At 40.5% G+C, this 16349-nt stretch overlaps 1 protein-coding gene across 1 annotated transcript; it reads right to left on the reverse strand.

The window, feature by feature from the left end:
• On the reverse strand, positions 681–13257 carry LOC110402929 (calcium-activated chloride channel regulator 2-like). The gene is given in 16 exon segments (XM_021405560.1): positions 681–2228; positions 2525–2761; positions 3321–3488; positions 4535–4805; positions 5488–5712; positions 6489–6595; positions 6815–6992; positions 7990–8217; positions 8863–9090; positions 9362–9530; positions 10396–10504; positions 10816–10966; positions 12528–12665; positions 12874–13070; positions 13073–13214; positions 13216–13257. Coding segments are annotated over 16 exon segments (3015 nt in total). The 3' UTR covers positions 681–1803.

A 16349-nucleotide genomic window follows, 5' to 3' on the forward strand; every position in this document is an offset into this window, starting at 1 on the left:
TTATCCTACACTCGTTGGATAACACTGCAGATTTTCTCCTTCACCTCCTAGATTAGCAAAGGAACTATTTAAACCTCCAGATACCTGTCCCTGGATTTAGACTCGACTGTAAATAAAAAGGATCAGGAATTGGCAGGAATGCTGTTTAGCTCTGGTGACTTCTTGCTTATTCCCTTTATATGATCCTTTCTCTTTCTCAGAGAGAGATCTGCCTAAGTTCTTCACTCTGGATAGATTTTAACAAGGATCCCTCCTGTACCAAAATTCCCTTCCCTGTCTTTCTCTTTCTGTTGGCTTGTGCGCTTTCTTCTTTCCAATCTGTTATCACCAAAGAGCTAAAGTACCAAACAGCAACCTCACTTCTGCCATAGGCTGCTTCTCAGCAGGGCCTGCTGAGTTATTTCCCACTGCAGCTGCTTCAAAATTGGCTCCTCTTTGGGTGCAGCAGCAGCAGCTGTCACCCCACAGAGGTGCAATGAGGAAGTGATGGCAACAACGTGTAAATGTCAAATTTTAGCCATGCGATACAAACTCTTTAAGTCTGCATCTGCTCTGAAATGCTCTATACACTGCACCTACACTGTATTCTTTGAGGAAAAGATCCTCCTAGCAACAGAGAACCTGGTTGACTTTGTTGTATGTAATTCAGTATCCAGTTCATTTCAAAGAAACAATGCAAATCTAACACAACATATTCTAGAGTTTCCTCAGTTCTTTTCTCTCTCAAGTAGTAGAGTGCAAACTGACTCGGAGTCTGGCCATAAAATATTGCCCTGCCTTATCTTTACACATGGTTTTACAGTCAGATAATCATTATATTTGCAATCTCGTGTTACAGGAAGAAATGCAACCCCCCACATCACATGCACACATATGTGCACATACACAAACATTCACATATATTTACACATACACTGATGTATATGAAAATAAAAGAATAACCGTAATGTCTCGATAGGAGCAAAAAAAGTTCCTTGAAGGACACAGTAAACTCAAACCAACACAATGTGTTGTTAATAAGCACTTTTCAGCTTTCTAAACCCAAGCAGAGTAGTAACAACAGGGAAAAAACAATTCTAATGAAACCACTTTTGATAGCAGAGATCCATTTCTAGAGTGGAAAGACATTTTCTGTGTTTGCTTGTTTAAGGATACAAGTGATTAGTAGAGGAAACATACTGGAACCATTGCAGACTGAACAGTTTTTCCCCAGAAATGACATTTAAGAGAGCTGAAAGCAGAGTGCCCCAGCCAGTCTCCTTCCTTCTGCTCTGGTTTCCAGTAAACATTCTTTTACCTTCAGTTGGGTCAGGACAAAGATTATTTCTGCCTTGTCGCAGAACTTTCTCCCCCACCCTCTGATCACAGTTTCCTCCTTCCTGGGAATTCCCCACCATGCCTAGAAGCTGAGAGGTGGATGAACTTACAGAAACACAAAGAGAACTTACACTGCTTAGTTTTGCTTGTCTTCTGTTTTTAAAAAAGGAACACTATCTTCAGTATCTCTCTCAATTTAAACAAAACTTTTCCACCACACAGTAAGAACAGGCCATGACACTGCACAGTGTTAAGACTGTACACAGATATTGCATTTCTGCAGTACAAGCTGTCAACACATGATCTGATTTACTGTCACTCAGTCTTCCACTATAAAACTCATAGACAACATGATATAGCTGTTAAATCACTGCGTCTTCATAATAACTGGAATCCGATTACTTGTTTACTCTGTTTATTGTAGGGTATTTACTTTTACAAGTCTAAACAGTTAAATGTTTTAAAGTACCTGGCACTCTGACAAGCTTACACTTTATGTTGAATCAGCTTAGCTGCATTTTCTGAAAGAGTCTTTTTCTTCTTTTTCTTTGCTAAACAAAGGCTTGTACTTACTGTAAGACACACTACTGTTAATAATCCAAAGAATAGTAACAATATTGTTGAAACACCAAATTTCATATTAGAAGTGGGGTATGCCATTGGGGGAATAAACATTACTGCTTGTGCAATATTAGATAGCTCAGAGCGAAGAAAAACTTCATCCACAGCACGTATTGCAACATAGATTACAGTTATGTTCCCCGTTGTAAAAGCTTCTGGTTTAAACACAAATATTTCTGTGCAGCCAGCATGCTGAGGTGATAGAGTGGAAGTATTCACAAAAGTAGTGTTATAGAAGCTGTCTCTTAGTTCCAGAGGAGTCCTACTTGTTCTGATTTCATAACTTGCAGCTGAAAATACAAATATTAAAAGATATTGTCATCTGTATGTTAGCTATCATTCCAACTTCAGATCTTTTTCAAAATATTCTCCTTTTAAAACACTCTTAAAATACTGCTTACCTAGTACCATCCTCACAAGCCAGTTCAGCACTGGAGTAATTAATACAAGCATTTCACAGAGCATGAATAAAGCCTTGGAACCACAGCAACCTTTAGTGAAATTTCCATTGGTGTCAGTGAGAAGAAACTCCACTATAGATATTTCATCTTGGGCAGGAGGCAGGCAAGCAAGCCAACAAACGTACCTTGGCCTTTGTCAAAATCATCTCCTGGAGCAGTCCATGATAGCATGATTTTATCATCTTCCATTCTGGCATCAAGATCAATAATTTTACATGGTGGAAAAACATCAATATACGGTCCCATTGGAACTGCAGATACTGTGAAAGAGTCTCCCACAGCTGTTCTAGAGAAACCTCCTCTTCTGACCTGAATGTTACTTTTAATAGCTGGGGGTCTTGATGGGTTCATCTTGAGTTTACCTACAAGATTAAAAAATGAGCATTTTTTAACAGTTTGCATATTATTGTACTCCGCAAATCACCTGAACTTCACTTCACTTATACTGTTTTAAATACGAAAATTCCATTCACCTCATTTAAGACCATTTCACGGGTATTGCCTATTTCTTTGTAGTTTCAAGAGTGCTAGTAAGAAAGGCAATATGAAATTGAAGAAACTGTTGCTTTTTATAATATAAACAGGAGAGTTTAATCTCCTAATACTTTAACCATTCTTAATGTAAGATGACTAAATAGAGTCCTCTACTGACTAAACTTACAGATAGTTTTTCACAGACAAAAAACAAATCCTGTTTACCTATATTACATAGATACTGTCCCATTATAGTTGTCTGAAGTCTACTTTCAGTATTTTTCTGGGGTATACAGACTATTTGTGTGTTAAATCCTTCAAAACTAAATCTCTCTTAGCTGGGCTGTCATTGTTCTAATGCCTACTCTTAGTATCTTCAAAGGGATATGATATCGTCAGGTCCTGGAATGAAGCTTTATTTTTTTTCTCTGCGTGACTTCATCTTACCATTTTCTACATAACCTGGTATATACATGGCATGACTCCACGGCATTGCAGTTTGTGGCACAGTAGTTCTGTTAGCTTGGACATGAACTTTTAGGCTGTATCTGCCATTCCCAGAGAAAGAAAACAAGTACTTGGAATAGATGCCATCATTCTTAACAACATCAGAACCTAGATAGAAGAGTGACATAAATTGACTTCAAACAATAACGGATGTGCTTTTTTATGCTTCTTGGTTTCATATATAGAACGTAGAATTTAAGAATAGGTAAATTCTCCTCTGATAGGCAATCTGCTCAGCTCTTCTGCCTTTGGTTGCATGTTAAAATGAAGTTAAGATGCTTCCTTGTACTGAATGTTAGCTGAAGAAAAAGCTAACTTAGGAAAATAATTTTATTTTACAAGTTGTCACACTTGAGCCCTCAAGCTGGGCTCTGGGAAAGTGCCCAGGAATCCATGGGAAGCAGAGGACCTGCACTTCTGAAGTGCTCAGTGAGGCTTACCCCCAAGATGATGGAATCCAGAGAATATTAATTACTACAATCTTCTGATTTTCAGTTGTGAAATTTAACACAGAAACAACAATTTATCAAAGTAACTCAACAAGTTACCAAAATTATTTCATAACTACCTACTCTACACAAAAATCCTTTCCAGCAGTATGATGGACTATGCAGTTAAGATTGTGTTGCCTTGCAGCAAGTTTTATTAACCATAATAATTTCTGCAAAGTGAATGTGTGAGTTACTAAACATCACTAAATTCTAACACCTTTGGGATATTTACACCTTGTCTTGACAACTGTTAAGAGGCAGTAGACCACAGGGCCTGCAACTTCTGCCTGGAAATGCTTACACTTCACCCTGATAATAGCTTTTTAAGTTACTGAGCTTTAAAGACTTAATCTTCGAATGTGCTGAATATCATCAATCCGATCAGCTAGAAGAACAACTGATAACTAACGCACACAGCACAATTCTGCTTATTGGAACATGTCGGTGCATTTAATTCATGCACATAAATCCTGTTCTGAACAAAAGCTTATCTAGAAATAACTTCAGCAAGGTCAGCGACACTTGTGTGTGTTACCACAGAATGTTGGAAACTCTGACTCAGAGAACTGTATCCTAAAGTATTTGGTGAAAACAGTACTTAAGGGACTCTTTTAATTTCATTTTATAGATACCTCTGAATTTATAGATCTAGAGTCTGGTTACCTGCTCCATTGTCCAGAAGTTCCAGAGAAACTGGATCTCCGTTCTCTGAACTGATGGTGGCAGTCACACTTGCCCCAAGAACAGGAGAAAAGCCTTGACTAATCTGTGTATAGACAACAATTGCACTGGGATAGTAAGTTGTATCTTTACTCATATAGGTTTTCACAGCCACAGCAGGTATAGTAGAATTTGCTGCTCGAGAAGTTACTGTCATTGTTAGAACTTGAGGAGCCAGGTGAACATTTATCAATGTGTATGTCCAGTTTCCTGTCTGAAAAAAAAAGACAACCATTTTCAAATGAAATAACAATCTTTTGGATAATTTAATTTGTCCTTATTTAAATTCTGTCAGCCTACTTAGACTAAGTAGAACCCTACAAGTAGCTGTGTTTTGTCAGTGGAAGCACTCATAATTACAAATCAGAGTAAAGAAGTGCTTTCCAATTATTCTCTGACTGTTGGTAGCCATTCCATGTGAGACCACAAACATCAGTTTCAATTTACTTCCTTAGCTTCTGTGGAGTATTCAGGAGATTAAGAATAAAATTCTATGGAAAATAAGTCTTCAGGGCTTTTATGATGGAAAGACATTTCTATGTACAATATAGCAATTTTAAATTGATTACCATGTTAAATAAATGTTGTCTATTGCTTAGAACAGAAATGAGAGAAAATTCATTTACTGGCTGCTGATAGTATTCAGAAATTTTCAGTTAAGTGGTAAATCAAGTGTAAAGTGTAATAAAGACAATACAGACAAAACCTTCAGGCAGCTCTCTTGAACACAGCAGATACTTCTGTTTGGCACACAGCAGAAGTCATGTAGTGTAGAAGAGCAATTCTATCTCAAGCCTTTAAATAATTTTACTTAACCTAACATTAATGAAATGGAAGGAATGTAGAGTCAGGATGTTTCTTCCATTGTTTTAAGACAAAAAGAGAATGAGTTGTACCTCTGCAGTTCCTGGAATCTCGAGGCGAGCTACATGGAAAACTGAATTGAAGACAAAGTCTTTGCTGGTGTAGCTTCTTCCAGTGGGATCAACCAGGATGATTTCTGGTGGTTCAGCATCTTGCCATGTGGCTACAAAGAAGGTTTCTCGTCCCACAGTGTTATCAATAGTCACTGTCCTCCTGAGTTGCCTGTACCCTGCAACATTTTCACCAGCACTTTCAATCTATCAAAAAGAACAAAATTATTCTGTCAGTTCTGGAAATCACACATTCTTACAAAGAAGGACTTAGTCTACGATTTTAACTACCAGATCAGATAGATCTGAAAATATATGAAAATGTACACTAATATTAACCTTTGCTAAGTGGGGCTTTATTCTCCCCTTCAATTATATAATAGCAGAATTTAGGGACAGCTCCACAGAACCATAGGAGTGACAGAAAAATTAGGCCTTCTATTAATGTAACATTTTTACTGGATGGAATTCTAGAAATGCAGAGGTACATGGGATATTACTACTTTTCCAGCTGAAAATGCTGATATTAAAGAGCATGATCCTGAATAAGATTGATTTATGGATTTAAAGTTCTATCTATATGCTCCTCCATGAGGAAAAGCAATAAATAATATTCCTGATGCAGACAGAACTTCATCCTCATGACTTTCTTGGATGATTAAATTTCCAGATGACATTCTGTGCCTTGCTTGAAGTATTAATTATTTCTGCAAACTGCAGAGAAAAACTTGATATATTCCAGCATGCAGTAGAAATCAAGGAAACTTTCTACAGTTTTCCAGGTAATACAAAAGAAATTAGAGTAAACACAACAGTATTTTCTCATCACTTTGCTCAACCTGCAAACAAACAATTATACATCAGGCTGGTGAAGTGGTCACCTGGAAAGAGAGAGCGGGACACCTAGATACATTTGCTACGTTTTGATCTTATCTAAAAAAAAAACAGTAAGCAGAATTATTAACTGCGATGATAAGACAAACCTGAACAGACTGATGGAAAGTATCTCCACTTCTGGACACAATTCCAGTGAAAACATCCAGTAAGTCACTGAAGTCCAGCCTTTCTGGGACAAAAAACTTAAATCCTCCTGAAACAGCATGATTTATTACAGATTTAGCTAGTAGATATTATATACGACACAAGAGCTATATCTGATTCGCAAAATCTACCATAGGTTACCGCAGAACTGCAGCGTTGTCAGGGAAGGAGGACAGCCATCTCTCTTCCCTGTGGACTCTAACCACCTTCTTCATCAGAATTTTCCCATCTTCTTCAGACTGGACTCATGGTTTGTTCCTATACTTACCTGTCTCTTTGGAGAAGTCTTCGATTTCCTTAGCAGCTGAGGACCCAACAGTAATGGTATGGATGACTGATCCACCATTAATCACTTCAGAAAAACACCTGCTTGTACTACTGTCCTGTCCACCTGTCACCAGTATAATTTCAGATCCATACAGATGTCCTTCTTTCTTCCTAATGACCTGGTGGTAGAAGAACAAGTTTTAGCAAAAGCAATAAATATCACATAATCTACATTGTTGTTAATTTTGACACTGTCTTTAAAGACATTCTATAAGAATGAATACCCTCTGCTTTATATGGCAGTAAAGTACAGAAATAATAGGGACTAAAATGAGAATACAGCACATGGGTACTTGACATTGGGACATGCAGAGAACAACTCCTGTACTTCCCTTTCTCTCAGATATATTTATGCAGACATTAATCCTCCAAGCAGAAGGCTGAGACTTCAGCATGCAGAAAGTCAATTAAAATCAGACATGAAAAAATATCGCTGCTCCCAGATTTCTGCTTCATTTCTCTGACAAAATTAAGAGAGGCAGCAACCCGCGCTGGTGGCAGGATGAGTACATTTCACATAATTCATTTGTTGAGCTGTTGCAGTACTCAGCAGGCTGGGGTAAACTGAGTCAGGGAAAAATTGCCCTTAATATACTGGTCTTAAAGATGCAATAATAAAAGCGTGTTAATGAATGTATACTGCATAACAAGGCCAAAAAGTAACGTGATTTTAGACAAACCTAAGTTGAATTTAGGAAGCAAAGTCCCACTTAATCAAAGACAGCAGAAATGCAGTGTGTGTCAGCTTCAGTTTTAGAAATAATTTAGAAAGCAAAATGGAAAAACAGTAAAGATAAAAATGACATAGCTCATAACATTTGTAATTACTAAAGTTGTGAAGTTAATATATATCATGATGGTTTATAATGCAGATACCATTAAACCTATTGCAACAATCACGTAAGTTGTTATAAAAAGTTTGGCTGTTATATTTTTAATTATTACAAGATGATAAATAATACGTTAACAGGAAAACCAGGAGAGTTCTTTTCAGAAACCATGCAATAATCAGTAGAAGACATTTGATGTAGCCTGGACACAGATATCCTCACTACTGAAAAAAACAAACAATCTACACAAGAAGTGCAAACAGAAGCAGTGTATGTGATGCTTCACCTCACATGCCATCCTCAGGCCTGCGCAAACATTTGCCCTTTTCCCTCCTGGAGCTCTAGGGAGGTATGAAGCAAGCTGTTTCCGTGCATCGCTGCTGACTATCTGGTGCATGTGAGTTTTGATCTCTCCTTTGTCACTGAATGTGACAATACCAACATAAGTGTTTTCTTCCACAATTTGCAGTAAATACAATTCTGCTGCTTGATGCAATCTATTGATCCAGTTACCCTACATATAAAAGGAGTGAAAAGCAAAGAATTTTGTTAAGCATGTGAAATAACAATGAACGCTGCAAATCACAAACTGATAGCTAAAAATTCTTGGCAGAAAATATCACAGAGGGAAGGAACATTAAATATTCACTTCAGCAAGTTCCCATGTTAATTTAGAATACAAAACCCAGATACGCTATTCAGTTTGTTTCAGTGAAGATCAGCCTTAAACTTATCAAATACTTAGCTCACTCACTGTTGAACACTGTTCATCAGTGAAGAAGGCCTTCAGACCCATCTCTTCTGGAATTTTTTTGTTCCTCCCAGCTTTCCCCCTACTCTTCTGGCTCATGTCCATCTTTCTCACACTTCAAGCCACCCCGCACACAATGTCCTTTATTCCACTCAAAATCTTCCCACTGACAGCCACCTGGCCAGAGTCCTGCATTGTTGTCCCGGCTTCATTCATGTTAATCATGATTCCTCTGCCTCAAAAATTTAAGAAAATCCCAAACACTCTCACTGTCAAGCAGATTCCTTACATCACTAATCAGGTTTCTCTGTCTCTGCATGGAGACTATTCCCAGATGAATAAAGTTTCTGAAAACATAAGACAAAAAAAGTAGAATGTGCAATGAAGTATATCTGATGAAGAATTTACCCCAGCTATAGTCTTGGAAACATCAAGAACTAAACAGATGACTCTCTCTCTCTTCTGCAGCAGTGAGAAGGAGGGAGGAGTAATGAGGCTGCTGCTGGTCAGTGGAAGATCACTTTCAAAATCTGCAGAGTTTTTAATTACTTCCCATGTGCTTCTGTAGTCACACATTCGATTCTGCAGATTGGGTGCTTCTCTGTTATGGTTATGCTCATTACAGAATTCAGCCACCTAAAATGTTCAAAACAGGTAGATAAAAATCAGAAGTAAGCAATAACAGAGAAATAAATGTAATGATGGAAAATCATAACTGCTGATTTTTGTATACACATAGTTGAGACACCAGCTTATAGTAAACTTATACCACATTAATAACAGTATGCATTACAGATGATTTGCTTACACAGAAGCTGAACCAAATGTAACATAGAAGGAGGATGTATCGAAGTTTGTAACAGTATGTTTCACTGAAATATATCTGTTCTTATAAGTTTGTACTTACGGATGATAAACTTTGCATATACATTATTGATGATACTGCAGTTTGATTTCTCTCAGGAATAAATGCACATCCTTCCTTAAAAAGCCCTGTTAGCTTGTTAATGACACAACTACCATCAGTGCAGGAGTTTTTTTCGCAGACATAGATGCCAGTAAGATCAGAGGAACATCTAAGGATAAAAAAATAATACATTTCCACTTAAAACCCTACCTGAATATAGTGCTGACATTAATGACGCTTGCAGTGTACTCTGCAGTCCACCTGCATAAAAGTTAACACTGTAAAAAGATATGAGTATACATTGCAAAATGACACAAAGAAGGATCATTGATTTTTTTTCCTTCTTCATCACTTTAGCCTCTTGACTAAGTAGAAATATTACAATTACAAAGTTTACAACTGCAGAAGCAATATTATTCATCCAGAAGTCACATCTTCCAAACACTTCCGTACCCTTGAAAACAGCTGTAAATAGCCTCCTGGTGTACCATAGGCTTGGTGAGTTCCAGGTCAAATGTACTGTAATAAAACTTTGTTTCTCAAGGTCCGTTTGGCTGTATAGAGAGTCAGAAAAAGTAGGTCTTGAGCCAGGCACTCCTGCAGTGGTGAATGCAGAGATGAAAATGTGCAGATTTAGCAAAGACAAAAAAAATGGGTTGAAGAAGATAAACCAAGAAGCTCAACAGGAAATCCCCAAATTTGCAGTGTGCTCAGAGAAAGGAGAAATGCTTAAGCAGACCATGGGAAGGAGAATTTCTGAACAAGCTCTTCAGCAGTAGAGTCCAGAAGTGATGAAGTCTCCAGTGTCAGGCCAGAGAACCGTAATGCTCACCACCACTACCAAGCCATCAACCACAGAAATGAGTAAAGGTGAATGAACAGAAAATAGTGATAGAAGAATAGAAGAATATCTAATGATGGATAAAATAAGGGCTAAAAGAAACTGGGATAGCTCAAGAGCTTATAGAAAAACAACAGGCAGATTTCTAAAGCATACCAGAAAGAGCTTGTAGAAGGAGCAAATGCTGAATTACCTTGTAACTTCAACCTGATTCTGTCCAGTGACATAGAATGGTCTGTCACTGTCATACTCATCAAACACTCCCCAACGAAGGTGGGCCCACTCATGCACAAAGGCTCTGCCTGCAGAGAGGACAGAAGGGCAAACACAGAGTGACCAGAGCTGGCCATTACATCACTGCCTGCAGAACTCATCTGCAACACTGTGCCCGGGACTTTCTGACCAGCAGCCTTCCAGCAACCATCACACCACAAGCAGTTTTAATATCAAGCAATTCACTTCTGTGCCTAAGTGTGACTAACTTTAAATAACATCATTTAGAAGTCTTAGATTTTATGTTAATTAAATTGGCTTATTTTATCAGCTTTCAATATTCCACCTTTTGTTCCACACTAAGGTCAAACCGGAGAAGTAAACAATTTAGGGAATTTACCCCGTGAGCCATAGATGTCTGTCACATAATTGTTTACTAGGAAGTTAGGTGTGAAATGGATGTATTTTCCCATTTTTCCACACGCTTCATGTTGCAGGGTGTATGGGTCATCACCATGTTTCCAATAAGGAGCTGCCACTATGACATCTGCCTAAAATAATAAAAAAGTACAAAAAATTACAAAAAGTAACTTGATTAAGGGAAGAAATATTTTGTTTTTTATTTAAACTGTCCAATGCAGTACGACCCAGTCCATAACTGAGCTCCTAACTTCTGCCGCAGCAAAATGAACAGCAGATTATGGATAGATTTCCCAGCAGTGTAATGAAAGTTTGAAGTGGCACACTAGTGTATTTATTCCTTTATTAAAGCTCTTTACATATTAGACTCATTTCTTATAAAAAAGTTTTGTTGCTGTGAGACAGATGGCAGCAGAGGGGCAGTCTGACATGGAAGTGTGGATGAAGCAAAGGTGTGTCACTGAATTCCTCTGTGCAGAAAAAAATTGAATCCATTGACATTCATTGACACTTACTGAATCTTTATGGAGACCAAACAGTGAGTGAGAACACAGTGAGGTTGTGAGTGGTGCATTTCAGCAGTGGCAACAGTGTCAGTGGTCACTTCTACTGGTGTCAATTTTTATAAGCATGGCACACAGGCTTTTGTTCATCACCAGTGAAAATGCACAGCTAAAGTGGTGACTGTGTTGAAAAAAATAGTGTTTTGTAGCTGAGAATTTGCTCTATCAAACAGTGCTATTGTGCTCTTTGTTGCTGTTGGAGTTTTCACAGAAATAAATAGGAGCCATTGCTTTTGGAGCGACCTATGTACATTTATTTTTTATATATGATACATATATTATTTTATGTTATATGTCACATGTTATATATTATATTACCTACTGAGTGGATATATTGGAACGTCTGCTGCAAATATCTCATACTTGTGGAGCTGGTCATTAATTACCAGCAGCCATGCAACTAGCTAAAGTACAGATTCATGTGCAAGCCATTTCCTGGATTGCAGCTCCACAAAGTTTTGAATAAATGGAGACAACTAGTCTACGCTTCTTATTCTACTTCTGTAGCAACAAGGTGACTTTGCTCTTCTGGATTTCCTTGGCTTTCTTGCCAGACCTTTCCTAATGAGTCTGAAACTCCACCTAGACAAGTATTACTGCTGTCTTCAGCACAAATGTCAGCCACGGTGCAATTAGAAAACTATGACTTAATTTACTAGATGATCTTTAAGGCCTATTCCAACCCAAGCCATTCTGTAATGGCTTAGAAGGATGATAGGTTAAGGATGCAAAAGAGGAAAAAAACAACCAGTCATCACTGGAACTCACAAGCAAATGTTCCCAACTTGTCATAAATGTAAAAACAAGTAGAGAAATGCAGTTCAGATCAAAGATATTCAAACCAGGCTTCTAAAATGATTCATGAATCTGTAAAGCACTCAGTTTATGGACTATGATGGATTTACCATGGAGCTTCTTGCAGTCCAGCACTCTCTTGTTTCTCATTTAAAACCAACAGGATGGTACAACTCCATGTTGTTTCTGATGCTCATTACTTATGTACTTACTACTGGTGGTTCATGGTGTTCATATCACTTTTAAAAAGTTATTGTACATTTGGGCATACAAATAAATGTTCAAAGTGACTTTTAATTGCGCCCCATTCCCTGCAGCTGGTGTTGAGTCTTACCTGTTCATAGGTTTCGTGTTTTGGTTTCTCATAACTTTTCTCTCTCCATGTCGGAGGTATCAAAATCTTCACGCTTCTGAAATAGACCCTTCCTTTCGTAGCACTGAACAGATAAGAGGAAGCTTCGGTGATCATCTCCTGGCAGACATGCAATGAAAAAAACGGGATTAGCAGTATGTTCATTCCCCTGTCGAACTCGACTACAGCATTTGTTGTACAGCTTAGGGGCGGCTACAAGGACGCGTCGGGTCCGCTTCCCCGTCCAGGGCTGGGGGGCACCGCGGCTGCCGGGCAGCGCGAAGCCGCCGGGGCTGCCCCTTCCTGGGCCCGCCGCCTGACGCCTTACCTGGAGGCGGGCGACGAGCCGGCTGTCCTCCGGCACGCGGGGATGCACGGCGGCCAGCAACCCCTCGTAGCCGCCGTCCCGCAGCACCGCCGCCGCATCCCCTGCCGCCGCCAGGGCCAGCGCCAGCAGCGCAGCCCCCGCCGCCGCCCCGCCGCTCATGCCGCCCGCCGACCCCCGCGCCACCACCCGCCTTCCCGGCACAGAAGCTGCGGGCGTAGGAGGGTGAGGCGGGCGCCTGCCGCGTTCCCTCCTCCCCGGCCTGCCCTGCAGCCCCCACTGGGCGGGTGGTAGTGTCCGGCGCCTTCCCGGGGGTCTGCCCGGCACAGGTCTAGTGCCGAAATCCCGAGAGCTGAAACCCGCCAGCAGCCCAGACTGAGAACCCATGGGCTTTTAAGGCTTAAGCAGAAGTTTGGTAAATGCAACGGCAGTTCTTTGCATGAACAACCTGGGGATGGCATCCCTACTGTTACACCCCTGCAGTTACACCAGGAGAGTGCCTTGACGCTGGTGACATGTAACACCCACCGAAGCTCCCACTCAGCTTCGATGGGCCCACATTCCTCCCTTCCAGGCAGCTCCCATTTCCCAGCGGGCACTGTTTGTATCCAGCCCCTCTGCCCACTCCACGCACATATGGAGGGGTCTCTGCCTCCTCCTGCTGCAAGGCAGAACTTCCAGGGCTGCAGAATTTCCATAGCTACTTGTGGCCACATTCATAAAATAGAGAATTTATCCAGGAGCCTGCCCCTCTGCTCCCCTCATGAGAAAGCTGTAGGCCACCATGAGACCGCACCTCAGCCTCCACTGCTCTGGGCTGAACAAACCATGGGACCTCAGCCCTCCCCTCATACACCTTAGCCACATACTCTTCCCTATCTCTGTAGCCTTCCTTTGGACGCTAACAGCTTTATGTCCTTTTTGTGGCACCCAAACCTGCACACAGTGCTGGATGTGAGGCTGCACAGCACAATGCAGACTGAGACAATCCCTCCCTCGCTCGTTGGCAGCGCTGGGCCTGATGCACCCCAGGGTACAGTTGGCCCTTTTGGCTGCCAGCACACACTGCTGCTCAGATTCAACTTCTCATCAGCCAGAACCCCCAGATCCCTTTCTGTAGGGGCTGCTTTCTGGCCTGCTGCGCTGCACAGAGAGAACGTCTAAATTGAGAAGTGGATGCAGGTATATTTATGGATTGATTAGTAAAGAGAAGTAAATGAAAGCTACTATTGCCTCCTTAGAAGGTTCTAGAAAGTCTCCTGCAAATAGCTGAGATGTCTGACTGAGCTGGAAGTGACTCACATGGAAATGAGGTGTGGCACAGCTGGATTTACAGTAACAATGAGGACTGGGAACTCTGACCCAGGCAGGTCAGTGCATGCAGTAAAGGCAGTTCTGCAATGCTGCAGCTGCTATAACCCTCATCTAGGGTGAGATGTTCCCAAATGACTCTCAGCTGGAGCCTAACAAGTTTAGCACTGAAATGGTGGTCTCCAATGCCATGACGTAAAATGTTGTTCAGGAGAAAGCACTGCCTTTTACTACCCTGTACCTTCTTCCATCCATTCAGGTACAGAAACACCTGCTGCTGCTCTAACAGCAGGGAAGATGATCTGCTTCTTCTGCAAAGTGCTCCATGTAGAGATGAGGATCCTTGGGTGGGAGCCTACAGCATCAGAACTCCATTGGCTCAGTGCTGATGACCCCAAGCAGTGCCAAGGAAAGGACTCCCCTATGAGGACAGGCTGAAAGCTGGAGCTGTTCAGCCTGGAGAAGAGAAGGCTCCAGGAAGACCCAATAGCGGCCTTTCAGTATCTAAAAGGGGGGCTGTAAGAACGAAGACTCTCTATCAGGGTCTGTTGTGATAGGACAAGGGGAAATGATTTCTAACTAAAAGAGGGGAGATTTAGATTGGACATAAGGAAGTTTTTTGCAATAATGGTGGTGAGGCACTGGAACAGGTTACCCAGAGAGGTGGTGGGCGCACCGTTCCTGGAGACATTCAGGGTCAGGCTGGACAGGGCTCTGAGCACCTGATCAAGCTGTTGGTGCTACTATTCATTGCAAGGGAAGTTGGACTGGATGACCTTTAAGAGTCCCTTCCAAGTCAAACGATTCTATCATTCCATGACTTCGGGGCTGACCTGCCTGAGGAGCTGGCACATCACGGCAGAAACCACCATGCCTATTTTGTGGGAAGAAATGTTGTCATCTCTCCTGGACATATATTGCTGTATAAGGCAGTAAGTGTCCAAGATTGGCTGAGAGAAAGGAAGATCAAGTCCTTTCTTTCCCAGGGAAGATAATATTACACCTCATGGCACATAATGGTGTGGGGAAGGAACAGTTTTATAAACAGGGCAGTAGAAAATCAAAAGAGGAAAAACACACCTGCTGATGGTGCAGTGGAAGGATTACACAGCAGAACTGTTTTGTATTTCCAGGAATATTAATGAAACCTTCGGTTAGAAACTGAGAGCATATGACTATGATTACGCACATTACTTGATGAGAAGGCTGTTTTATTACCATTCTTTATATATTTATTGTCCTCGAGCAGCAGCTTTAGATTTGGGAACTCTTACAGTCCTGTTCACCGATATGACCACAGAACCTTGGGTTTCATGACATCTCCACGCATTTTGCAAAGTATCTTTCCAAATAACAAGTTGGTCATGGGCAGGAGTGTACTAATTAATCCAGGAAGAACGCAGGGGAAATGAAAGCATGTTTCTTTCTTAATGTAACCTCTTGACCTCCTGGATAAGCCTTGTTGTTTGGTGTTGGTTTTCTTTTTCCTCTTCCTTGTCCTCTCCTCACATTTAATTGTTAGCAGGTAACTTAATTTATGTTTAAAGGTTGCTAGCTCTTTCTCTGAAAAATGAAAAAATGTAACAGCTGCCTTCAGAAGCACCTGCACAGTACTGCAAGCATATTACATGCAGTTATAAAGAAGCCAGTTCCATGATTAAGAAGTGAAAGTAGAGACTTTTTGTGATAAGCAGCTATTGCTGAAATTAAACAATGAACAAAGAATGGCTTTGGAGTCTTGAATTTCTGACACAGAAATGAAAAGTTCCATTATACCTTTAAATCAGATAAAGTCATGAGCTGGGACAAACACTCAGCAGTTTCTTCAGGATTTAAAGTCACTCTCCAGCACCTCTTTTATTAAGTCTTTCAATTATGTGGCAGTTGAATTGTTCATTATATCTCCTTTAATTATTTTCCACTTGGAGCATTGCACAACAGGGCCATCTTGATACAGTTTTGTATTTCTCTCTTTGTTTATGAGGTACAGAGTGCAGTGCTGATTATCATGCTAATTAGCCCTTACCGTAATTGTTGTTTTATTACACAAGCAATCACCTTACTTCTAGATAATTGCAACCATGTATTGCTTTAAAAGTAAATCATCTATCTTATAGCAACATCTTAGAAGTTAAAATTCCAGAATCTGTTTAAGCAGAATACGAGAC

This window comes from Numida meleagris, chromosome 7 (genome assembly GCF_002078875.1).
Source record: "Numida meleagris isolate 19003 breed g44 Domestic line chromosome 7, NumMel1.0, whole genome shotgun sequence".
Lineage (NCBI taxonomy): Eukaryota > Metazoa > Chordata > Aves > Galliformes > Numididae > Numida > Numida meleagris.